At 41.7% G+C, this 26,411-nt stretch overlaps 1 protein-coding gene and 1 pseudogene across 1 annotated transcript in view; both read left to right on the top strand.

Annotated features, from left to right (window-relative positions):
- The first annotated feature begins 1,916 nt into the window (after nt 1-1,916).
- TMEM242 (transmembrane protein 242) overlaps nt 1,917-26,411 on the top strand; it is a 30,966-nt gene continuing 6,471 nt past the window's right edge. Inside the window, exons 1-3 of the mRNA XM_002747143.8 lie at nt 1,917-2,038; nt 2,651-2,751; nt 7,417-7,554. Coding sequence (XP_002747189.2) covers nt 1,951-2,038; nt 2,651-2,751; nt 7,417-7,554 — 327 coding nt within the window. The 5' untranslated portion in view covers nt 1,917-1,950. The remainder of the gene's footprint in view (nt 2,039-2,650; nt 2,752-7,416; nt 7,555-26,411) is intronic.
- LOC144582225 (L-lactate dehydrogenase A-like 6B) lies at nt 22,209-23,632 on the top strand (annotated as a pseudogene).

The raw sequence follows: 26,411 nt of genomic DNA, 5'->3' as shown, positions 1-26,411 counted from the left end.
CTGTGCAAGCTTGAGCAAGACGGTCTTTCTGAGTTTCTGGAGAGGAGTAAGTGAGATAACATACCTGAAGCACTTAGTGCAATGTCAGATACATAGAAAGCGCTCAATACATGTTAGCAGCTATGGTCACTATTATGTGTGAGGGGGAGGAAAAAGGAAAGGTCCTTCAACAAATTAGCACAGCATTTACCAGCTTAAATGCCCTTTCAGATACTGACATTGTGTTTCCAGGAAATCCAAAGGTCACATACATTCTGTGTGATCTCATCCACACAAAAATTGGAACAGAGCAGTCGTTCTTTATCATCAGAAACCCCATGGAGCTTTTAGATTCTGCCCTGCCGCCTGCCAGCCTTCAGAGCTGTAATCTCCCATGGCAGACCCTGGTCAGCCATCATTTAAAAAAATCCCCATAGGCAATGCTGCAAAACAGTTGCTGGAATCAAAGGTGGTAATAGTTAGAGCTAACATGTATTGAATATTTATGCGTGCCAGGCACTGTGCTAACTTCTTTATAGATGTTGCTTCATTTCATTCTCACAGCAATCCTATGAGATAGGTACTATCAGTTTTGGGACAGGGTCCGGGGAATGGAGTTTTGCTCTAGTTGCCCAAGCTGGAGTGCAAAGGCCCGATCTTGGCTCCCTGCAATAGCTGCCTCCCGAGTTCAAGCGATTCTCCTGCCTCAGCCTCTGGAGTAGCTGGGATTACAGGCGAGCACCACCAGGCCCCACTAATTTTTGTATTTTTAGTAGAAATGGAATTTCACCATGTTGGCCAGGCTGGTCTTGAATTCCTTACCTCAGGTGATCTGCCTGCCTCAGTCTCCCAAAGTGCTGGGATTACAGGCTGAGCCACCGCACGGGCCTACTATGAGTTTTTAAATTTTACACATGAGGAAACTGAGATACAGAGGGGCTAACCCCAAGTTCACAAACCTGAGAAGCGGTTTAGGCCCTGAGCCAGGTTTGAGCTATTAACTGCACTTCACTGATGCAAAAACAGATGCATTCATTTACTCATTCATCCAGCATGCCTTTGTTGTTCGTAGGCAGGTAATACCTGAAAGCTGGGGGATATAAACTGAGCAGAGTCCCATCTCCATCCTTAGGAAGCTCATGCCCTCCAGGGACGGGGGGCGGGACAAATAGCAGAGAGATCGCCTTATTTTAAAAGATGAGGCTGTAAAGGTTTTCCATGGCCACGAGCCTCCTCCTCTCCATGGCCATTTACAGAATGGGCAAATCAGACTGAAGACCAGGCCTGCTAGCGATCAACGTTCCCGGCAACTCTGCAAGCCCTTCCAGCGGGCCTCGCTCTCCTCGCGGGGGTGTAGCTTCATTCGGTCATCCGGTGAGTATTCCACTTCCCGAGGGAGGCTGAGCAATCTCATCGGGGCGACGGGGGCCTTCGCCAAAGAGCCAGGCGGCTGGCTCTCCTCCAGGGAGAAACCCTGTCACTTATTCCTCACCACTGTTGGGAAGTTTCCCAGAAAAGTAGACAGAAGACTGAGGCCTGCGTTTTAGAATCGTGGAATGTTAGCGTTGGCCAAATCGTTGGACGTAATGTAAGCTTGGTCGGGAAAATGAGCTCCAGGTCTCACAGCAGGCGGGGCCTGGAATCCTGGCGCAATCTGCGACCCTCACTGCCTCCCACAGTCGGGGCTGAGCGTTCTTTCAAACATAGTGATCACTTAAGTCCAGCAATGACCACCTTGGAGAAAGCAAGTGATCCTCCCTGGGAGACAGCCTTGGAGGGCAGCCCCCACGGCGCTGGGCACACCACGTCTTCCCCGCCCCGGCGGGGGAGGAGGGTTTGGGGACAGCGGCCTCACTCCGGACTCTTCTTCAGGTTGCACTGGAGGAGGCGGCGCGGAACCTTTCTCTTCCGTCTCGCTCTCGCTTCCACCCGGACCCAGTTGGGGCCGGACGCTATAGAGGCGACCTAAATATGGAGACAGCGGGCTCTGCGACTGGGCAGCCGGTTTCTCGGCTGGAGGCTCCGGGGTCCACGGATGACCGGCTTTTCCTGGTTAAAGGTAAGGTGTGCTGTGGCGAGGTGAGGTGCAGGCGTCGGGACGAGCTAACCCCGGGCCCTGGCTTGCGCTGGAGCGGGCATTCCCACACCCATCCCGCTGTGAGTGCCCTTAGCTTGGGCTTGCACCTGAGTTTAGCCCGCGGAGTCAGGCCGCCCGGGACGGGTAAATCGCTTGCTGGGTGGAGTCTCCCCTTGGGCGGGGCAGGGGGCAGATCCCGCGAGCTATTACTATCCCTGGCGTGCCATATTTCCCCTTCACCTCTACAGTTGTTCTCGAGCCTTGCCTTTTCTGATTGCCACTCTTTTCCTACCTGTGAGAAACTTCACACCGTGGTCCCCTGGGGAGAGGCGAAGGGAACCTGAACCTGTTCTCTGCGCTCGGGAATAATAACTCAGAATGACCCCAGGAACCAGAGGTCGTGAGGTCACACGGGTTTCTCAGCCACTGTCATTTACTAACTGTTAGCAAGAGCTGCTTAGCCATGGTTTCTTGAATTTCAAAAAGTGATTTTGATTGTCACTCGAATAGCGTCTTAAACTTACTTTTGTACATCTTTTTAACCTCTTTTTATTTAATTTTTTAAATATCCCCCCTCCTCCCCACTCTTGGCAGGTGGAATTTTCCTTGGTGCTGTTGCTGCAGCGGGAATGCTTGCAGGATTTATTACAACATTATCATTGACGAAAAAGAAAAGCCCTGAATGGTTCAATAAGGTTGGTGACACTGAAATCCATTCAGAGCACTGTTACTGTTATTTACAATATATGACAGCTTTTGTATAGAAAAAAATAAGGAAAATATTGATGGCCTTTCACGTTGCTTTAAGATGTGAATTTATATACCCTCATGGATTCTAGAAATATACAAATTAACCAACGGTCTTTATTTTCATTTAGAAAAATATGTGCTTTCTTAAATTTTAGCAGAACAAGACTGAAAGCTTATCTGGTACATTTCCTATTCACAACATGACTTTAAATCTAAATCTGGGCCAGGTGTCTGGCTGACGCCTGTAATCCCAACACTTTAGGAGGCCAAGCGGATCACCTGAGATCAGGAATTTGAGACCAGCCTGGCCAACAATGCGAAAACCCATCTCTACTAAAAATACAAAAATAGCCAGGTAGCCGAGCATGGTGGCACACTCCTGTAGTCCCAGCTACTTGGGAGGCTGAGTCAGTAGAATCACCTGAACCTAGGAGGCTGAGGTTGTAGTGAGCCCAGATCGCACCACTGTACTTCAGCCTGGGCGACAGAGCAAGACTCTGTCTCAAAAATAAATATTCACACAAATAACTGTAATTTCAATTTGATGTGTGCTGTGGAGGAAAGTGTTATGTAAAACATAAAATGGTTAAGCTTCCTTTCCACTTACATTTATCTTTAATAATCATACATAAGCCTTATTGATACCATAATGGCGAGAGACCGCCTTTAAAGTGTGTTTGGATCCCCTCTGAATGGTCTAAGCTTAGTTGGAGCTTCCTAAATCACTCCTAAATCACAATGGACCTTGTGGATCATTTTCTCTGTGTTATAGAATGTTTTTCAGAGCAGAAATAATATTTTGTGGCAGAAATCAGAGTAGTGCTTTAATAGTAGAGTTTTGGTTGATTTCTAAACCTAAGTTATGTATCCTTGGCTCACTGATCCTTTTTAATAATCTGATGAAAACTAGGGATTCTCAGGGGCTGGGGGAGCACATACACATATTAACAACTTTCCATCCTATTTTATTGTTCTGATATTTGATCATCACAGATGGCCTTCACGGTCTAACAGTGGTTTTCAAACTGTGGTCCACAGAACCCTGTGTTGATCCTTGGGTCCATGAAGTCAAAACTGTTTTCGTAATGATACTAAGATGCTTGCGCTAATGGTACAGAGGCCATGGGGAGTAAAACTGCTGATACCTTGGTATAACCAAGGCAGTAGCTCCAAACTGCTGGAAGTCATTATGCTCTCCATTACAGAGCACCTGTATTTTTAAAAGCCAGCATTACTGAAGAATGTCCTCGTTGGAGAAATAAAATAATTTTATGAAAACATGACTCTCAATTAAACCTCTTTTTAATATACTATGTAAAGGGAAATATATAGAGCATTTCTATTTTATACTGAAGTAAGATGTTTTTCTCTAGGAAAGCAACTGAATTGCAAGCTAAATTACCCCTTTTTTCTTACACAATATCATTTTTACTTGAAAGAACAACTGACGAACCATGGTTATTCAGAAGTGGGTATTTGGCGGACATTTTGATAATGAACAAAAAGTCTGTCTTTTCAAGCAAGCGATTGTCAGTATTTATTGCCCCTGATAAAAATCAGACTTTCAAGTGAAAATTAGATTTTAGAAAACTTTTATCTGCCATTCTGAGCTTCATGGTTGCTCAATATTTAATGGTTTTTTCCAGTGAGATTTTATGACATTAACGATGTTTTTTAAAATACCGTTTTTTTGTTTGTTTTTTTAATGTTAAATACGGTTTTAATAAATAGTGTCAACAATTGAAAATCTGTATAACTTGAAAGACCTGTATGACCAGTATCTTCTGAATGAGCATGATACATGGAATAAAAGTCCATTCAAAGTGCAAAATAGACTAATGGATTTTAATGTAATAAATTACAAAAAAAATTATTGTTATGACTTCATGTTGCACATTGCAACTAATCTTTATTATTTGTTTTGGTGTATTATCAGAGAAGGAAAGCTATTACGATATTATTCCATTTTCCAAAGACGTGACCATATATCTGTGTGACGCCAGGTTTTATTCATTTATTTTCACCAAAGATAATATCTTGCAACAGATTGAATATAAAAGCAGATGTGAAGATTCATCTATCTTTTGTTAAGCTAGATATCTAAAAGAGTAACAGGCCAGGTTTGATGGCTCATGCCTGTCATCCCAGCACTTTGGGAGGCTGAGGTGGGCAGATCACTTTAAGCAGGAGTTTGAGACCAGCCTGGGCAACATGGTGAAACCCCATCTGTACTAATAATACAGAAATTAGCTGGGTATGGTGGCATCCGCCTGTAATCCCAGCTACTTGGGAAGCTGAGGCATGAGAATTGCCTGAACCTGGGACGTGGAAGTTTTTCAGTGAGCTGAGATCATGCCTCTTCACTCCAGCCTGGGAGATGGAGTGAGACTCCATCTCAAAAAATAGAAAAAATTAAAAATGAAAATAAAGAGTAACAAAAATGTAAAACATTGTCTCTCTTTGCACAATTTTGTTTTGGAAAAGTGATTTTTCATAAAAAAAAATAGGTTTATATTAGCCTAGAATGATTTACTATTTTTAAATGACTAATACAAGTTAAGAATTTCTTAATTTTGAATACATTAAATGTTGATAAATACAACCCACCTAATTGAAAGTCTTTAGGTCCCAAATATAAAGGGATCCTGAGACCAGGAAGTTTGAGAACCACTGTTTTAGATGCTTCGGTCTCCCTCTGGGAAAACATTGGAATTAGAGTATTATCACTTACCCAGACTTTGTTTCAGAGGTAAAATGGTTTGTAGAAGCACTCAGAGACTTTGGAGCACACAGTTAATGCATTTATACTGAGCAAGCACCAGTTTACGAATCTCACTTAGGCAGTGCACTTCACAGTTGCCACCTGGGAAGTTATAAAAATAAATATTTAAACATATATATTGCACATGTTATGAAAACACAGCCAGATATTTCTGTGATGCAAATATATCAATATATTATATCAGATAGGAGCGTTCTCTTTAGGGGAAATAATTAGATTGAACATTCATTTTAAAAATTCATTTTATTGCCAGGCATGGTGGCTCATGCCTGTGATCCCAGCACTTTGGGAGGCCAAGGCAGGCAGATCACCGGAGGTCAGGAGTTCAAGACCAGCCTGAGCAACATGGAGAAACCCTGTCTATACTAAAAATCTAGCCATGTATGGTGGTGCATGCCTATAATCCCAGCTAGTTGGGAGGCTGAGGCAGGAGAAATGCTTGAACCTGGGAGGCAGAGGTTGTGGTGAGCCAGGATTGTCCCATTGCTCTCCAGCCTGGGCAACAAGAGCAAAGCTCCGTCTCAAAAAAACCAAAAACATAAAATTCACTTGATTTAAATAAAATTCATCTCGGGATTAAATTGAAGAAAAGCTAAAACTGCGAACCATATTTCTAAGTATGTAGTTGACCTCTGACAAACTGAACACTTAAATTAATTTTGTCACCTGCTTTTTCAAGGGTTCTGGTAAGTGGTAGAAGATAAAGGGCACCTGTATCTTCAGGCCCAAGAGGTATTATAAATACAGAGTTCTCATTTAGAAAATAATTTTTCTGTTTCATCTTCAGGATTCTATATACCCTAATTGCAATGTGATTTGTTAATTTCAATTTCCATATACAGATGCCTTAATTTTAATTTAAATTAAGAAAAACGATGGGTCAGTGAGGAGTAGTGTAGCCATATATACATATATGCTAGCATGTGTGTCTATGTCTAAAGATCTTTTAAAACAATGTTATTTTTTTTGCAAGTCAGTCTTTTCCTGCAGCAAGTCAGCCAGTGTTCATTTTGAAAATTTTGAACGTGGTATCTGAATGTCATGTGGCATTCTTCCTCAGAGAATAAAGCTTGTGACTAGATGTTTTAAAACTTAATGGAACTTAAAAAAAAACTAAAATAATTTAGAATAAAACTTAATGAAAGATAATGTTTAACAATCAAGTTTCCACTAAAATTCATTTTGGATATAGGCAATAGCTAATAATAACTCATATCAGGCTGAAGTGGGAGAATTGCTTCAGGCCAGGAGTCGGTACAAGAAAAAAAAAATTAGCCAGATGTGGTGGTGCACACCTTTAGTCCTAGCAACTTGAGAGGCTGAGGTGGGGGGACGGTGGTTGCTGGAACCTGGGAGTTTGAGGCTACAATGAGCCGTGATCATGCCACTGCACTCTAGCCTGGGTGACAGAATGAGACTCTCAAAATAAATTAGAACAATATAAAGAAAGTTATTGCAAAAAAAGAAAAGCACTCTAGTAAATGGAAATGTATTTCCAGATGGAAGATAGTATGTTATAAATTTGCTGTCTCTTATCAGATTAGGATTAATGTCATTCTGTGAAAATGCCAATGGATGGGGGATAGAGAAATCTTGACAAAATGGTCTAGGATTTTTCTGGAAGAATTAACAGGCAGTGTCTTGCATAATCAAATATTTGTGAGTCTGAAAGCAGGCAGTTATTAAGTAGTAAAGCTAGAATTTGACCTTGGGTTGATCTAGCTTCCCAATATCATGTTGCTTGCACAGAGAAATTTGCAGACACTCCCAGAATGCTTATTCTTTCTGCACTGATTGTTTTTACCTGAACCTTTCTGTCTCATTTCAGGGAAGTATGGCCACGGCTGCATTACCGGAGAGCGGGTCTTCCCTTGCCTTACGAGCTCTGGGCTGGGGCTCACTGTATGCTTGGTGTGGGGTTGGTGTAATTAGCGTCGCAGTCTGGAAAGCTTTAGGAGTTCACAATGTGAGTAACTACAGTCTTGTCACTGGTATCTAGATGTTTGTTCTGCTTTCTGTGTTCTAAATTTTCCTGGTTTTCAAAGTTGCATGTAGTTTGGCCACTGTCTTGGGAAATGATGACAGAGTATGTGACTAAATTCTTACAAATAACTGGACAACTTCTTATTACTAATAAATCAGCCAGCTAAATTTTTGAAGGTGGTAAAACTTCAAATATAATGAATCACTGATTTATGGCTAATGTCCTGTATGAATTGACATTAGGGCAGGTGCAGTGGGTTATGCCTATAGTAACCCACTGAGGAGCCTGTGGCAGGCAAATCAGTTGAGCTCCAGAGTCCAAGACCAGCCTGAGCAACGCGATGAAACCCTGTCTCTACAAAAAAAAAAGTAGCTGGGTGTGGTGGAATACACATGTAGTCCCAGCTACTCAGGAGGCTGAGGCAAGAGGATCACCTGAGCCTCGCAGGCTGAGACAACAGTGAGCCAAGATCACTGCACTTCAGCCTTGGCGATGGAGTGAGACCCTGTCTCAAATAAATAAATAAATAAATAAATAAATCGACGTTAGCTGTTTGTTTAATAGAATTATTAATTTGGAACAACTTTCTATGCTGTTTGACATCATATATATAAAATCTTAGTAAAAAAGTTAAAACATTTTAAAAATAATTATTTAAATTATTAATGTGTTATTTATACATTTTTGGAAAAAAATCCTAAAAGCTTGTGTGTGTGTGTAGTGTGTCTGTTGTGTATATATGTAAAATTTATGCCTCAAGGTACAGAGCATTACATAAAGAATGACTGCCTTCTTTTTTTTTTTTTAAACAACTGGTTGCAAGGACTGGGCCCTTCATGACCGGTGAGAATTGGCAGTTGTTTGAGATAGGGGGCGGTGGTAAAGTTGATGAAAAGAAATTCTGGATGTATTTTGAAGGTCAAGTCAGCAAAGATTTGTTGTCGATTAGATGTGGAATGTGAGAAAGAGTGAAATTAGGATGTCATCAAGACTTTTGGCCTGAGCAACTGGAGGATGTGTGGGGAGCACTGTGAGGAACAGGCATTGGGGGATAACGTCAGGAGCTCGATCTGCGACTTGTGAGGTTGACACATCTGTTTGATAGTGAGATGGAGAGCAGTAAGCAGTTAGATACAGAAGCTGAGAGTTAGGGGAGAAGCACAAGGTAAGATGTAAATTTGAGACTCATTGGTATATGCACAGCATTTAAAGCCATAAGACTAGATTAACTCACCAAGGCAGTGAAGGTTGAACAAAAGAAGAGGTCTGAGGAAGGAACTCTTGGTTAGAGGTTGGGGAATTAGGGGAAAGTACCCTTGAAGAGGGAAATCTCCTTGGCTTGGTGACATAGACAACAGATAAAGAAAACATTTCAAGAAGTGACTGTGCTTTATGCTGATAATAAGTTACGTAAGAGGAAAACTGAGAATTCACTGGCTCTGGCAGTGTGACAGCCATTGGTGAAATGGTGGAGTAAAGCCTGAGAGATTCAAAAGAGAATAGAGGAGAATCAGAGGCACAGTGTCTGGGTGAATCTTGAGTAGAGAATAGAGGAGAATCAGAGGCACAGTGTCTGGGTGAATCTTGAGTTCTGCCACAAAGTGAAGGAAGGAAATGGGGTCATAGCTGGAAAAAAGAAAGGGATCAAGAGATGGTTTTTTACTTGTTGTATTTTAAATTGGAGAATTAGCAGCATATATATGCTGATGGGAATGATTCAGCAGGGAGGAAGAAAGGGCAAGTTGGGGAGGTTGCAGGAACAACCTCATACGCATTATTGAGCTTTTCATATTTTGTTTAATTGTAAACAAACACATTACTGTGCTTTTCACTCAGAATACATGGATAGACCCATACGGGTGCTTTTCTCCTAGTCTCACCTTTGTTTTTAAAATTTATTTTTATATTTTATTCTTTGGAGGCAGAGAACTTCCTCTGTTGCCCAGGATAGAGTACAGTGGCGCAATCTCAGCTCACTGCAGCCTCCTGGGCTCAAGCCGCCCTCCCACTTCAGCCTCCCGAGTAGCTGGGATCACAGGTGCATGCCACTATGTCTGGCCAATTTTTTTTTTATTTTTTCCTGGACTCAAGCAATCTTCTGCCTCAGCCTCCCAAAGTGCTACGATTAAACTTGTGAGCCACCGCACCTGGCCCTAACCTTTATTTTTGAGTTAACTTTGCTGTCTAGTCATTGTAATCCTGAATTAGAGATTTCTTGAAAAGACAGAAAATCTGTGACTGAAAACTTTTTTCATGATTTTTGCTGTTAACTTCAATTTTGCTTTTGACCAATATAAAATCTCTTCTTCCATTTCAGTCACTGTACAGACATTTTAGACATAGCAGATTATTTAATCTTCATAATAACTATATAGCAGATATTAATATCCCCATTTTATAAATGAGGAAATTGGGGCTCAAAGAAGTTAAATCACTTGCCCAAGACCACATAGCTTGTGATTGGCCGTGTCAAGATGTAAACCCAGGTCTGAATCTTCAGATTATTAAGTAGTACTTAGAAATAAAGTTATTGAGCTTCTACTTTCTATAAAAATGACAGTTTGCTAGCACTTTGCATGAACTGTGTGGAATTGATACATAAAATTTTCAGTGCTTAGTAATGTGGCTCACAAACTTCGTAGTCAAATTTTAAGGTATTTGAAAATACAAATAGTCTGATTTAGAAGAGTCAATCCCGATTTTCATAAACCAATCTAGGTTTATCTATAATTTAGGTTATCTAAATTATACACTTGATAATTTGGTGTTTATGGACTAGACTGTGCTAGAATAATCCAATTGTTTATTCATATTTATTATGGAATTTCATTTCACATAGAACACATATATTAAATATAAACATACATTTGCATTTCAAATGATTGCCAGGTGGTTTATCATTTAATCAGAAGTTCCAAAGAAGGAGAGGTATTGGAAGCTATCTTGTTAGCAAACAAAGCAGGGACATTTGCCTAGCATTGAAGATGGGTAGAATATGAACTTCTTTGTTTTATGGCACTAATACGAGGATTGCAGCCTAAATAAGATATTTTGGTGAGAAGAAAATATTTTCTGGTTTTCACTACTGAATATAAGAATATGTGGAATCCTTTTATGTTGCATGTTTATGTCTAGCTAAAAAGAGAGACTGCATGCACACTGTCTCCCTACATATAGATCATTAGGCATATCAGTTTGATCTCCATGTCTGAGAAGGCCCACAGAATAATGAACCCACTGATAGCTTTTCAAGGACACATCTTTTAAAGGCAGGAGTGTTTATTAATTTGCTGGTTTGTTCATTCTAACGTCATTTGTGGGCCTCCTCTGAGCCATGCACCGTGCTAAGACAGGGCTACCGAGTAGAGTGGGAAAAGCCTTACCTGTTGACTTTCTAAGCAAATTCTTATGGATGACCCTGTGCTGAGGCTTGCAGACAGCTATGTGATATATTCAACTCTGCGTTTAGAGAGTATTGATGATAATTATGAGGTTACCCTGAGTCCAGTAAGAACTTTTGTCACTGTGCACTGTCTCATCTTTTTATGACGAAGAAAACAGTCTCAGTCAGAAAATATTGAACAGAAATGGTCCAAATCTACACACTCAATCAATAATTGATGACGCTCCAGATAAATGCAGGTAAATCAAAATACTCCAGTGTCAATTCTAAGTAGCTAGCTTGAACTGTATTAAATCTCTGATAGAAACCCAGTTCCAGCACAAAAGGGTGCCATCTAATGGCTAAGCTAGAGCAGCTTGATGGAAGTGCTGGTACATTCTATTTTAATTCACAGCTACATCTGCTGGCCTAAAAGGGAACATGTTTAAAATGCTTAAAGTAAAACTTAGTTCCTTAAAAGTATTTTGATTTTGCTGTTTGTTTATTCATAATTATTCTGGAATTTCATTTCACATAGAACACATATAATAACGTTAAATATAAACACACATGTGTATTTTGCACAATGGCATGTCATTTAATCAGAGGTTCCAAAGAAGGAGAGGTAGGGGAAGATGTCTTGTTAGCAGACCAAAGCAGATAAGTTTGCCCACCATTGGCAAGGAGGAGAAATCAGTGCCAGTTCAATATCTACCCTGCTCCCCTGCGCAGCCTGGCCAGCAAACACTCCTTGACCATTCAGTTTGTGTTCATCGATTACTTTCAATTATGGCATTTTATCATTTGATTATGATTAAAATAGCACTAATCTTATCGCAATAACTTAATTGTGGAAAAAAATGAACATTTCCTTTGGGTTTATAGTCTCCTAAATCAGCTGTGTACATGATCCTGGGAATGCACGCTGGGGCACTATGATGAGGCCAGGTGAGTGCACGCTGGGGCACTAGATGAGGCCAGGCGAGTGCACGCTGGGGCACTATGATGAGGCCAGGTGAGTGCATGCTGGGGCACTAGATGAGGCCAGGCGAGTGCACGCTGGGGCACTATGATGAGGCCAGGCGAGTGTACTTGGGGCACTAGATGAGGCCAGGCGAGTGCACGCTGGGGCACTAGATGAGGCCAGGCGAGTGCACATGGGGCACTAGATGAGGCCAGGCAAGTGCACATGGGGCACTGTGATGAGGCCAGGCGAGTGCACATGGGGCACTAGATGAGGCCAGGCGAGTGCACATGGGGCACTGTGATGAGGCCAGGCGAGTGCACATGGGGCACTGTGATGAGGCCAGGCGAGTGCACGCTGGGGCACTTGATGAGGCCAGGCGAGTGCACATGGGGCACTAGATGAGGCCAGGCGAGTGCACATGGGGTACTAGATGAGGCCAGGCGAGTGCACATGGGGCACTAGATGAGGCCAGGCGAGTGCACATGGGGCACTGTGATGAGGCCAGGCGAGTGCACATGGGGCACTGTGATGAGGCCAGGCGAGTGCACATGGGGCACTGTGATGAGGCCAGGCGAGTGCACATGGGGCACTGTGATGAGGCCAGGCGAGTGCACATGGGGCACTGTGATGAGGCCAGGCGAGTGCACATGGGGCACTGTGATGAGGCCAGGCGAGTGCACATGGGGCACTGTGATGAGGCCAGGCGAGTGCACATGGGGCACTGTGATGAGGCCAGGCGAGTGCACATGGGGCACTATGATTAGGTTGTTTTATCAGACAGACAGTTTAAGTTTGTAGAATAGTTGAGGTAAATTATCTAAAGAATTCTTCTACTAACTGGTAATTCCCTATCAAAGAAGGAAAAGAAACCTTGCTGTTTACATACAATTATTTACATGTAACTCAAGAGCAGTGACTTTAAAACATTTTTACCTTTTATTATTTGTAGTAGGTATTGATACTTGAAGTATTCTTAAGAGGTTTAGGAAAAAGAAATAAAATAAAAATTCAGTAAAATTTTAAAAAAGAGGTAGGTTATTTATAGCTAGACTACTTTGACTTTTTTCCTCCCCTTAAAAGGGGAAACATTAGATATCTAAATAATTCCTAGTTTGTATGAGTAGAACTTTATCAAGGGTGTATGTGCTATGTCTGTGGACCTGTGCTGTGCATTTGTGAGGAGGTGGTTATCTCAAAGGACTGGTAGAATCGCCATTGCTAACCTTTACTGTGGCTTCTAGAGAATGTATTCATGATGCCTTGTATAGTAGGAATTTATAGATAATTTATAGCGGTTCTCATAGGAGCTGAAATCTCAATTGTAATAAAAACCATAAATGAAAATGTTCCTAGTTATTGTGAAATACTTTAAATTGTCAGAGATTTAAATTTTAAAATTAATGTATAAATGAAGGGAGTTTTTGATTTGCTTTTTACCCCTTTAGCATGGGATAAGAAGTATTTACGTTAGTCTGGGCATGGTGGCTCATGCTTGCAATCTCAGCACTTTGGGAGGCTGAGACAGGAGGATTGCTTGAGTCTGGGAGCTTAAGACCAGCCTAGGCAACACAGTGAGACCCTGCCTCTACAAAAAAATTTTTTTAATTAGCTGGGCATGGTGGCACATGCCCGTAGTCCCAACTACTTAGGAGGCTGAGCTGTGGGAGGAGTACCTGAGCCTGGCTAGGAGGTCGAGAGTGTAGCAAGACAAGATTACACCACTGCATTCCAGCCTGGGTGACAGAGAGAGACCTGTCCCAAAAAAAACCAAAAAACAAAAAACGGTATTTGCCAATATATATATATATATATATATATATATATATAGAGAGAGAGAGAGAGAGAGAGAGGACTTTTTTACTCAAAATTTTAAAAAAGACAGTCGGGTATTTTTTGTAAAGATATGTACTCATTTAAAAAAAATCAGTGTAAAAAGTACAAAAAGAGAAGCAAAAATCACCAGAAATCTGACTAAGTTGTAATCATAATTACAGTCGAAACATCTTTTTGGATCATCTTGTGTAGGATATTCATAGAATTGTAGAGAAATGCTGTTTTGCTGCCTGCTACTCTGGAATCTTTTCTCACTGAACAGTCCCAGGAACATCTTTGCACAGCAGAGTATATAAATCTCCATCACTTTTAATCACTGCATGGAACCCTATTGTACATTACAGTCTATTTAATCAGTCTCCTGCCAATGGCATTTAGATTGTAATTTTTCGCTATTAAATACCATAGGGAACCTGTAGGCATACATCTTATTGTACAAGAGATGCTATTGTTTGTTGAGTCAAAGTGCATTTTATAAATGTTTTTGATATTTGTTGCTAACTAGCCCTCTAGAAAAGTTTATACAATTTAGAAGATGTCAAAAATACATAAAAGTTTCCTGGCATCCTTGCCCTGAGTGGCTTCTGTTACTCTGAAATTTTTGCCAATCTGATTGACAGAAAATAATCCACCCTCACCCCCAACTCTTTTTCTTCCTGTATCTCTCCTGAGCCCCTGCTGCTGGAAGGACTTTCAGGGAAGTGATTTGTGATTGGAGTCTTGCGCACCTTTCCTGGGCCCTGTCTTGCCTCCTCTTTTGCTAATAGATGTTGCTGCTTTCTCAAGAGCCCAGACCTCATTTTCTTTAAAAAACAAAAAGTAAAACATGAATAAAACAGATATATTTTAAATATGTCTCTATACGTGGATATTATACTTTCCTATGATAAGAGAGAATCTTTAAGGGAAGTAATATTGTGTCTTTTTTCTAGGACAGTATTGGATGTACTCTAATAAAATTTATTTTCTTCAGTTTTTTTTTTTTTATAGCTGCTACTAGGTATAATTTTTATGATAATATTTAAGCTCACTTCTTAGTAACCTCATGACCAGCTCGAGGGCCTTACCTAATAATTACAATCAAATTTCTTTTGGCTCTTTGCTGATTTAAGTTTCACTGGTAGTCTGGTGTTTCTCTTATTAGTACATTTATTCCTGCATTATTTTTACCTATTCATCTCAAATGAAGCAGCATGGTAGAGTGACTGTTAGAACCCCATATGTAAATGGTAAAACTGTGAAAAAGCTTAGAAATGTTGAACTTTGACAATCTCTAAGGCGGGAAATAGACTTTCAGTGCTATATACTTTCATTGACTTAGATCAAAGATTAAAAATAGACCTGAGTCTCCTGGCCGGTTGTTTTAATGGCAGCCACTTTTGAGGGATCTGCAGGGGAAGTCTGAGAATCAGCTGATACCTTTCCCTCTGCCTCCTTGCCTAATCTAATTTCAGTGCTTCTGGAGGTGTCTACCAGCTTCTGTCCCCAGGAAGCAAGCCTCAGTTTCTTATTCTGATACACGTCAGCATACTCGGCCTCGCTTCCACTTCTTCACAGTGCTCAGTGGAACTCCCAGAGCAGTCATCATGATCCTGCAGAGGTAGTTCCACCTGTCACCCTCTTGGGCCTTCAAACAGCTTGAGGACTGGGTAATATTTTCCCGGAATCATTTTTAAATGAATTGGAAGTAGCACTGAGCATTAGTGAGGAAGTTCAAGTCAGAGGTGACAGGAACATCTCTCTATCCCTTATTCCCCATTCCATCGCAGCTGTAATAGGGGAGAGGCACTTGATGTAAATGTGGACAAGCAATTTGGTGACAGAGAACACGAATCACAGGGACCTGCTCACTTTAAAATGGACGATAATGACCAATGTACTTTTTTAAAAAGCCAAGCAGGGGAATCAGCTATTTTGGCATATTTCCAAAATATCTCTTTCAGAACTCACCAGTTTCCTTGTATAAGTAAAATAGGGCCCCAAGCATTTTATAAAGTGGGAATTTGTGACAAGGACTGGGACAAATCAGCTCTGCCATAAAAGCTTTTTCGTTTGGAGGTCTGACACAGATCAGACTTTGTCATCTCGATAACGTTCCCAGCCGCATCCCACAGGAGGAAGGTAGCCTTGATTTCACTTGGATTTTCTTTTTCTTTGTCCTTATTTCTTAGACTGATCTTAGAAAATTGGGCACACATGAGCAGATCTCTCTAAAATAAAGCATTGTGGACTGAAGACATAGCATTTGCTTTCCCCTTAAGCTCAGTTTTAAAAAGCTGCCTACGATTGATTAGTCACTTATAAATACCTAAAACTGTGGAACAGTGTTGTATTTAGTTGATATGTACAGTTTGTAAGTATTCACTTACCAGAATAGCAGAAAATGATGTTCTCTCAAATGGATTTTTCTACCTGAAATGTTTCTAACAATTTTAAGAAGAAATCCTTTTTCTAATGTGCTGTGTATTTTTCCACTATGTAAATTGCTTACCATTTAACTTTTTCTTGATGACTCAGATCAATCATTTATTGTTTGCTTCTTGTACTGACAGATTCTAGGCTTTCACAGTTCTTTCTTCTTTTTATGAGTTTTCTTGATTCCTGTTTGGCTCTTATCTGTAACTTCCAACTGTCCCATTTATTTGTGAAATGCTGCTACTTTATTATGCACAGTTATGCTTAAGGTTATTATAATTTTTTTTAATCCCCAATCTTTCCTCCTTAACACGTTCCAGCCACTGATGTCTTCATTTACACCCTGAGCCCAGGTCCATGGGCCCACATGACTGGACCCAGGTGCTTGGATGTCCTGCAGGCATCACATGTGTTCCTCAATGAACTGTCATTTGTCCCCAACTGCAACCTACTCCTGATTCATTCTCCCCATGAATAGTAGCATCACCCACAAAGCTGCCCAGAGAGAAAAGCCAGGTGGCCATTCCTGGCCACATCTAATCAGTCACCAGACCTTGCTTCTCCTCGACCCCCACAACCACTATAGTTGAGGGCACCGTCTTGTTCCAAGATGATTCTGACAGCTCTCTGTTCTCCCTGCCCCCTGCTTTGCCTCTCTGCAGCTCTTTCTCCACACTTCTGCCAGGGCACTGTGGCCTTCACCTTCTCTGGACTTACCACACACACTGCCTTTCTTACTGTTAGCAGGGATGAAAGGTCCATGCTGCTGCCAGAGGCCCACCCCTGCCATTTAGGTGATTGTCATGTGTTTCTTCTCTGCTGCAGGGTGTACAGACATGCTCTAGTTTCTCCCACCTGTTAAAGTTCTCTCTAGAGACTTCTTAGCCTCCTCCAGCCACCAGCCCATTTGTCTGCTCCCCTTTACACAAAAAAACTTCCCAAAAGAGTGTCTGTGGTCACTATCTCCACTTCTTCTCCCTTCCTCTCTCAGTCCAGCTCCTTGCCCCACTGCCGCACTGGAACTGTTACTAAGGTTGCCAGTGCCCTCCTTGTTGCCAGATCTTACTTTATCCTCTGTTACTTGCCCTCCCAGCAACATTTGGCACAATGGAGCCCCCCACCGAAACACTGTCTGTGGCTTCCCAGATACCTTCCACCTCACGAGCCATTTTCCCTGTCTCCTGTGCTAGCCCCTGCCCTGGCCAGCCTCTAAACATCAGTGTCCAGTAGCTCCTACTTAGACTCTTCTGTCCTCCATCCGTCCTCAGCCCCTTGGCTCTTTCATCCAGTCCCTGCCATGTTAAAGCAAACGGTGCAGATATATAGCTCCAGCCCTGACCTTCAGATTGGCGTCTCAGCTTTGTATTGTGCGCCCTCACACGTCTCACAGGCGTGTCAGACGAACCATGTCCCAACTAGAGCACTTGATTGCAATTTATTCCCAACTTGCTCCTTGGTCTTCCCCATTTCATAAATGCCACCATCATCCCATCCTTCCACTTCAAACCAAAAACTCTGGTGAGAATCCTCTTGGATTCTCTCATTGCCCTTCATTCCCATCATCTGATGCACGCAAGTCCTGCTGGTCAGCACTGCCGCTGAACACGGCCTGCCTCCTTTCACCTCTCTACATCCATTCATCTGTTGCCTCGTGTTTTAAGAGTTTCCTCTCTAGTCCCCGGCCTCTTCCTTATTCCCTCTGGAATTTTTTTCTCCACACAGCAGCCAGAGATGTTTTTTAAATGTCAGTCAGATCATGCTGCTTCCTTATTTAAACCCCTTCAGTGGCTTCCTGTTGAAAAAGGTTTACATGACGTAGCCTCACCGACCTCACTGACCTCATCTTGAACCACCACAGTTGCCCACCCCTCCATCCCCGCTGCACTCCAGCCCTGCCAGCCTTTGTATTCCTTCAGCACATGGGCCTGTTCCTGCTTAGGGCCTTTATTCTAGCTTTGCCCAGGAAACTCCTTCCCCAGGTCCTTGTATTGCTGGCTGTTTAGGGTTTCAACCCAAACTCAATTCAGAGCAGCTTCTCCAGATGTCTTCATTCCCACCACCCAGTTACTCTCTGAAATTATCCTATTTTCTTTTCTTTGTAGCACCTCTTGCAAAATGAGATTATATTGACTACTGTCTTATCAGTCTTCACAAAAAGAATGTAAATTCTGAGAGTAGAGACCTCCTTTATCTTGGTCATTGCTGCATCCTCATGCCTGTAACAGTGCCTAATGCATTGTCGGTGTTTAGTAAGTATTTACTGAATGCAATCTGATCACATCGCTTCTACCATTTTATTTCAGTGGCACACTCTTTTTTTTGTTTTTTTTTTTTTGACAGTCTCACTCTGCTGTCCAGGCTGGAGTGCAGTGGCACAATCTTGGCTCACTGAAACCTACCTCCTGAGTTCAAGCGATTCTCTTGCCTCAGCCTCCTGAGTAGCTGGACTACAGGCACACGCCACCACGCTGGACTAATTTTTGTATTTTTTGTAGAGACGAGGCTTCACCATGTTGGCCAGGCTGGTCTCAAACTCCTGACCTCAAGTGATCCACTTGCCTCGGCCTCCTAAAGTGCTTGGATCACAGGTGTGAGTCACAGCACCCAGCCTAATGAATTTTAATTTCCTTGATTTCCATGTTTTATGCCACATTGTAAGTTTTCCTTTTTAATGATTAACACAAGTGGCTCTTTTACATTACATCAAAAATTATGTATAAGATGCTGCTTTCAAAGAACAAAAATGTGATTGTGGTTATTTATTAGAAGAGCTTGCCAATTCATTTTATATTTAAATACCATAAACAGGAAGTTATCCCCATGTTGTTCTTTGAATTGACATTTTGCCTTTTTTCTATTCTTTGTGGGCCTCTGCTGGTCCTTCCTCCAGCCTTCCCAATGTTGTTGACAAAGGAAAATATTTTCATGTGCTGGGATTTGCAAAGACCCCCATGTGAGAATTACTGAGCAATAGAAGCAGAGCCCACCAATTTATTTTAAAACTACAATTTGTATTTTATGATTTTTCAAATCATGAAGATGACTTTCAAAATAATTGTGTTTATATAATGTTCCCCTTGCATGCTGGTGAGTTCGTGGCTGATTTCAGATCAGCTTATAATAATTAACACTGCTTTCATTGTGTCCCTTTTTAAAGTTTTCCAAAGAACAAAACATTTTTAAATAACTTTAAAGGATAAAAATAGTCTCTCTACCACTGTGTATTTGTTTCACTGCATTTCTAGCACTGTAGGGTTTTTTTTTTAACGTTTTAACTTGGTAAAGGTGGATATGGGCTTTGAAAATAGCCACAAAATGTTTTAGCTTAGCCAAAGCTTTACTTGAAATTTTGCATCAACTTTCTGAAGATGCCCCAGTGGGTGCCACCTACCCATTTTACTTACCTGGATTTTTGGAACTCTTTCTAGGTGCAGTCTGTCTCACCTTTTAGGCCACTCTCCAGGCTTGCTCAGCTCTACAGTTATTCATTCTCTTCTACTACATTTACCAAATCCCTATTCATGTGCCCAGCTCTGTTCTGGAGGACAGGGATATGCTGATAAACCAAAGGTGACCCTTCTTGCAGTGACACATTCATAAGTATTTTACATTTAATTGTGTGTGATAAATCCTATAAAGGAGAGGTACAAAGTACAGTGGTGACATAGGCTTTTAGAAAGTCAGTTCTGCTTAGGGGATTGGCAAAGATTGGCAAGAGAATGGAGTATCAGAACTAGACTCCCAGATAGGAAAAGGAGGATTTGAGAGCTGGGTGTGAATCCAGGTGAAAGGAATAATGGGTTAGTTGCAGCCATTCTTGGCCCAGGGGCTTGTTGGTTGTTTTCATTTCCTGTTTCCTCCCTCTTAAGCGGTATAACCGAAAGTACTGAGGTGTAATCGTCCATTAGCTATAATACTGTACTGCGTTTTGAATAGATTATTTGAGTCAGGTTTTCAATTCAGAAGGAATAATGAGCCACCTAAGATAGGAAGTCACTAGGGAGCTGGCTAGCTATATTTGGCTTGCCACATCTTTCAGTAGACCTAAATCTTCTCTGGAGGTCACATACATCTGTTTGTCTTTGTTAGTGCTTTCCTTTTTTATCTCAAGACTTACTGTAAATAAAAAAGCTGCTTTGTTTGGTGTGTTTTTTTTATTTTGAACAGTTTTTCCCCCACCTTAAGATTGACTTAGTTGTGGCTAAGGGGAAAAACTGAAGAGGCAGCTATTATGGAGATTGTATTTCTGAAGAGGTTCAAACTGTAGAAAGAAAATGACTATAGAAAGTAGCCATCCAGCAAAGAGTCTTTATGTCCTTGAATTTCATTTTCAAGAACACTTAGCTTGGAAAATGACTTGACTGGTGAAAGGAATCATTATAGGTGGATGGTGGGAACAGGCACCAGGTTAAAACATTTCAGGTTATGACAGATAAAAGAAATGAAAGCTATCAAAAGTTGTTGCTTTTAAAGGATTTCTCTAAAACATTAGCCACCATTAAATAAAGACGACCCTTTTAAAACTGCAGTTTTTAATTTGACAAATGTTAACCATAAATCTGACTACCAGTGCTAAGAGAATTCATGTACCTAGTGCTCTTACGATTTGGTGTGTCATGGAGTTTGTGGCTCTGTCATCTGAACAGGGTGTCTGATCCATACTGATAAGGAAAACGTGGCCAGCAGGTTGCCCTGAAACAGGATGCCAGGAATTCAACTGATGGCACACCTTTCCCACCCTCACCAACGCCTTTGGTTACTGTTCCTCTCCTCCTGGGCTGCCTTTTTTCTTCTTTTTTTGAGGCGTGGTGGCTCATACCTGTAATCCCAGCACTTTGGGAGGCCTAGATGGTCAGGTCACCTGAGATCAAGAGTTAGAGACCAGCCTGACCAATGTGGTGAAACCCCGTGTCTCTACTAAAAATACAAAAATTAGCCAGGTGTGGTGGTGTGTGTGCCTATGTTCCCAGCTACTCAGGAGGCTGAAGCAGGAGAATCGCTTGAACCTGGGAGGTGGAGATTGCCGTGAGCTGAGACCACACCATTGCACTCCAGCCTGGGCAGCAGAGCAAGACTCTGTCTAAAAAAAAAAAAAGATTTTCAATTCCAAATATAAAGTATTCATTTTGTCAGTATTTAATACTCTGAAACAGAGATCGTTTGCTGATCATGAGGGGCTGCATGTTCCAAGGAGCCCATTCCAGAAGAGCACACTGCTGTTGAGTAAGAGGGGGAGGTTTTGAGGAACCGTTGCATGGTCAGAATGCTGTCGTTTTTATTAGAGCTTTTGTAATTTACTTGACTTATTAGGGTATGCATTTCATCAGATGTGAAGTTGACACCTCCTCAGAAATGTTAGGGGAATTTAGTTCTTAAGATTGCCCAAAGAAATGCAGAAGTAAGGCATACTGATGCCACGTTGCACTAGATAATGTATTTCACTGCTTTGGTCAGATATCTGATTTGTACATTGGTTAAAATTTGCCCTTTTAAGGACACTTGAGAGATATCCTCATTTTAATTGAGGGCTACATCACCAACTTTCACCTGAGAAGTCGTTTTTCTTCGGGACGTACAATCAAAGGCTTTCCTCCATCATGAGAAAAGAAGTAGCATTCTTGCCTGTTGAGTTTTTAGTGCTGGAGTGACTCCCAGCCGGCTCCTACCCCGCTCAAGCTCCAGCTGACTGTCCCAGTGTGGGTCCTGGCCAGAAGTGGCCCTAAGGCAGTGGGATCTTTTATAAATAGGCCTCCAGCGCAATACACCAGAAAGCAGGAGCCCACTTCTGGGACACTGGGAGATGGTGCAGGCAGCCACCAGTTTGCAAAGCACAGGGCCCTGTCATTCCCGGCAGGGTCACGGTTCAGAAGATGTAACCTGATTTCCTTGGCATTCATACTAAAAATAGAAAACTCGTAATTCCAGGGATCTGGGTTAGCCTCTTAAGCATGTCAACTATTGATGAGAATGTTCTTAGGAAAACTAACTCCAGAAATCACTTGCTAGCGAAACAGCCCTTCACCGCCCTAGTCTGAGCACCCATGGAAAGCATGTGTTGGAGGCACTGGGTCGTGCACACCCGCCTTAGAGGGTTGAAGGTGCTGCCCACTGCTCTTGGAGTCTCAACGTTCTGGTCAACGGTTTTTTTTCCATTCTCTCCTTCCACTTCTTGAGTGAGCAGCTATGAGTTGGACTGTGCCTGTTGTGCGGGCCATCCAGAGAGTGAGCTCAGCAGGAGCGAATTTCTTGTGCCTTGGGATGGTCCTGTGTCCCTGTCGGGCAGCGCTGATGCCGCTCAAGCACACCTGGCTCTTCATCCCCGTGAGCAAGATGGCGACTGTGAAGAGTGAGCTTATTGAGCGCTTCAGTTCCGAGGAGCCGCTTCATCACAGTAATGTCTCCATCATAGGAACTGGATCGGTGGGCATGGCCTGCACTGTCAGCATATTATTAAAAGGCTTGAGTGACAAACTTGCCCTTGTGGATCTTGATGAAGGCAAACTGAAGGGCAAGACAGTGGATCTTCAACATGGCAGCCCTTTCATGAAAATGCTGAATATTGTTTGTAGCCAAGATTACCTTGTCACAGCAAACTTCAATCTAGTGATTATCACAGCAAGTGCATGCCAAGAAAAGGGAGAGACGTGCCTTAATTTAGTCCAGCAAAATGTGGCCATCTTCAGGTTAATGATTTCCAGTATTGGCCAGTACAGCCCCCTCTGCAAACTGATTATTGTTTCCAATCCAGTGGATATCTTAACCTATGTAGCCTGGAAGTTGAGTGCATTTCCCAGAAACTGTGTTGTTGGAAGCAGCTGTAATCCAGATACTGCTCATTTTCGTTTGTTGATTGGACAAAAGCTTGGTATCCATTCTGAAAGCTGCTGTGGATGGATCCTCGGAGAGCATGGAGACTCAAGTGTTCCTGTGTGGAGTGGAGTAAACATAGCCGGTGTCCCTTTGAAGGATCTGAACTCTGATATAGGAACTGACAAAGATCCTGAGCAATGGAAAAATGTCTACAAAGAAGTGACTGCTAGTGCCTATGAGATTATCAAAATGAAACGCTATACTTCTTGGGCCATTGGCCTATCTGTAGCTGATTTAACAAAGTATTTTGAAGAATCTTAGGAGAACACATCAGTTTCCACCACAATTAAGGGCCTCTATGGAATAGATGAAGTATTCCTCAGTATTCCTTGTATCCTGGGAGAAATGGTATTACCAACCAAATAAAGACAAAGCTGACCCCTGAAGAGGAGGCCCATCTGAAAATGAGTGCAAAAACACTTTGCGAAGTTCAGCAGGAGCTTAAGCTTTAAAGTTGTCTAAAACTACCATTCTGAAAGTGTTGAAGAGATCATAGATACAGGATTATATATCAGAATTTTTAATAAACTTGAATTCCTAAAAGATGGAAACAGGAAAGTCGGTAGTGTGACTTTCCTATTTATTTAGTCCTCCAGCTCTTTTATTTAGCATCCAGGTGCTGGACAGTACTTATTTACAATTCCTAAAGAAGTGTTTTTGGTACCTCTGATATAGCAGCACTTACCTTGTTATATATATGTAGTTGGCATGTGGTTGCCAAAAAGTAGGATGTAGGTATTATTGTGTTCTGGAAATTCTGATTCTTTTCATTAGATATATGCTATTTCTTTCATTCTTACTGGTTTATACCTACGTTCATGTATATGCTGTAAAAAAGTGGTAGTTTCTTCTACAGTGTAAAAATAAAAGTATGAACATACAAGTATTTTTTGTAATGGATCCATCTTAAGACGGCCTTCATTCCTCTGGGATGGCCTTTCAGCTGGGTCATTAAAAAGACATGAAGTGGGGACTGTAGCTGCATGTTGGTCGTGTGTGTACATGTGCACATGTGTGTATGTGTGCACACCAGTGAGGCAGGATCATTAGGTTAAGATATGAAAATAATGATCTGATGGTAGCTGTTATAAAATGTTTAATGCAGTAATGGAGAAAGCTTTTAGAAAGAGGCTTGACAGGCTGGGTGTGGTGGCTCACACCTATAAACCCAGCACTTTGGGAGGTCGAGGCACGTGGATCACAAGGTTAGGAGTTTGAGACCAGCCTGGCCAAGATGGTGAAACCCTGTCTCTACTAAAAATACAAAAATTAGCCAGGCATGGTAGCACGCACCTATATTCCCAGCTACTCAGGAGGCTGAGGCAGAAGAATCACTGGAATCCAGGAGGCAGAAGAATCGCTGGAATCCAGGAGGCAGAGGTTGCAGTGAGCCAAGATTGAGCCACTGGACTCCAGCCTGGGTGACAGAGTGAGACTCCATCTCAAAAAAAAAAGAGGCTTGACAGTCAGAGGTGTGGTATATTTACTGTCGTTTGTTTGGCAGGGAGGAAACTTCCCTAAATTTTGCAGTTACTAAAAATAAAAGCCTGACTGAGTGAAAGTCATTTTAGAATTGCCCCTGAGAACCTGACCTATTAGTACATTAAATCAAGAAGCATGTTAGAAATCATTCTTACTAGGCTGGATCTTAGCCTCAAAGTGGTCCTGGTTCTAAGAGGCTCCTAGGTTGTTCCTCCTATTCAATTTATTTCATGTTTCCAGAAAGTTTTTGCTTTTGAATTGTGCCTTATTGTTACTATGATAAAAATTGATCATTTTGATGCATACTTCAGGATTGTATTTCTCAGAAAGTTACATGTTTGCTTTGTATTTCTAAATCAACTTCACTACAGATTCTGGCCTTTATGTATGTCATACAGTGAAAGTTGAGGAGAAAGTAAAAATGTCTGGTATTTACCTAAATGATAGTATTAGTGGCTTAGAAAATGGAAAGCTGAGATGTAAAAATTCGCATTAGCTTTCCTAATGCAGTTGAGTATTAAATAAATAATACAGTATATTCAGACACATTTTATCTCAGGATCCAGTTTGGATAGCAACAAAACTAGTCAAAAGTGAAAGCTGTCAGTATTTGCCCTCCAAACCTGCTTAGTCCTGCTTAGTTCAATTTATCCAGCAGGACAGTGATCCTCCAAAAAACTGCCCCTTTTCTACCCTGACCAGAGCTCCCTTACTACTTTATTGAAAATATCTAGAAATGTTGATGTCTCAGGAAGCAGTGTCATGCAATGGGATTCACTGATGTGCTGAGCTCCTTGAAAGTGGGAAGAGAGTTGGTTCAGTTCTAGATGGTTTTAAGAGCTTTTGAGAGCTCAACTGCAGAATACCTGCTCCCTCTTATCCAGCCTTTTAGTTTTTATTCGTGTTTCAGCCAAACATAGTGTACTATTACAGGGCATCAGAGCATGCCTTAAGGCTATTTTATAATTCTCTTCACCATCTTTGCCAGCCAGAGGAGGATGGGTTATGCTGTAGTCAAAACTAGTCTCCAAATCTGTGGCTTAAAATAACAAAGGTTTATTTCTCAGCTGTGTAAACCCCCCCTGGGTTTCAGCAACTCTCGAGGAAAAAGCTGTCCTCACATGCTAGCTCGGCACCACCAGAGCAATACAGATTTCCATGACTGCTATGGAAAGAGCGTCGAACCCCTGTGAATAAGTGCTCAGCCTGGGAGCGACACACATTCTTTGCTCATATTTCATTAGCCAAAACTAGTCACATGGTTACCGAACTTCAAGGAGGTGGGGAGGTACAACTCCCCTATATGCAAAAGTAGGTGAGTACTGGCTACGTGTGAACATATACTATTCAAAATAAAATGGTCACCATTAAAAGAGACATCTATGCTTTTTATGTAATTTTTAGTGAAAGCTGGCAAATGGGTAGAAGATACAGAGGTACTTTGTCTTTCTAGGTCCTGGGCATGTCTCATGCCCAGTTGTACTCATAAGCCATGTCTTTATGGGTAAGTTAACCTCTCTGACTTCTGGTTTTTTATATGTAAAGTGGTGGTAATAATTTCTGCCATATAGAGTTGTGAAGATTGAATCAGAGCCTAATGTTTTGTCCAGTGCCTGACACATAAGTGATCCCAAATGGCATATATTATTCCTGTTCAAGCAACATTTTACAACCTAGCTATGCTTTTTAATCTCCTAGTACTAGTATTATATAGTCTTATTCTGTTGTATTTTATGAAGAAGCAGAAGTCCCAGATTGTTGAAGATGACCATTGACTCTGTAATTATTGACATTATCCAAAGGGTTTTTCGTCAGTAGATCCTATAGAGCTTCCATCCCTGTCGCCCCCAGCGTTGAGGGCAGTAACAGTCCTGCACCAAGTGAAGAAAG

This window comes from Callithrix jacchus, chromosome 4 (genome assembly GCF_049354715.1).
Source record: "Callithrix jacchus isolate 240 chromosome 4, calJac240_pri, whole genome shotgun sequence".
In the NCBI taxonomy this organism is placed as follows: Eukaryota; Metazoa; Chordata; class Mammalia; order Primates; family Cebidae; genus Callithrix; species Callithrix jacchus.
Note: the sequence above shows the minus strand (reverse complement) of the source record. Positions and strands in the feature narration are given on the sequence as shown.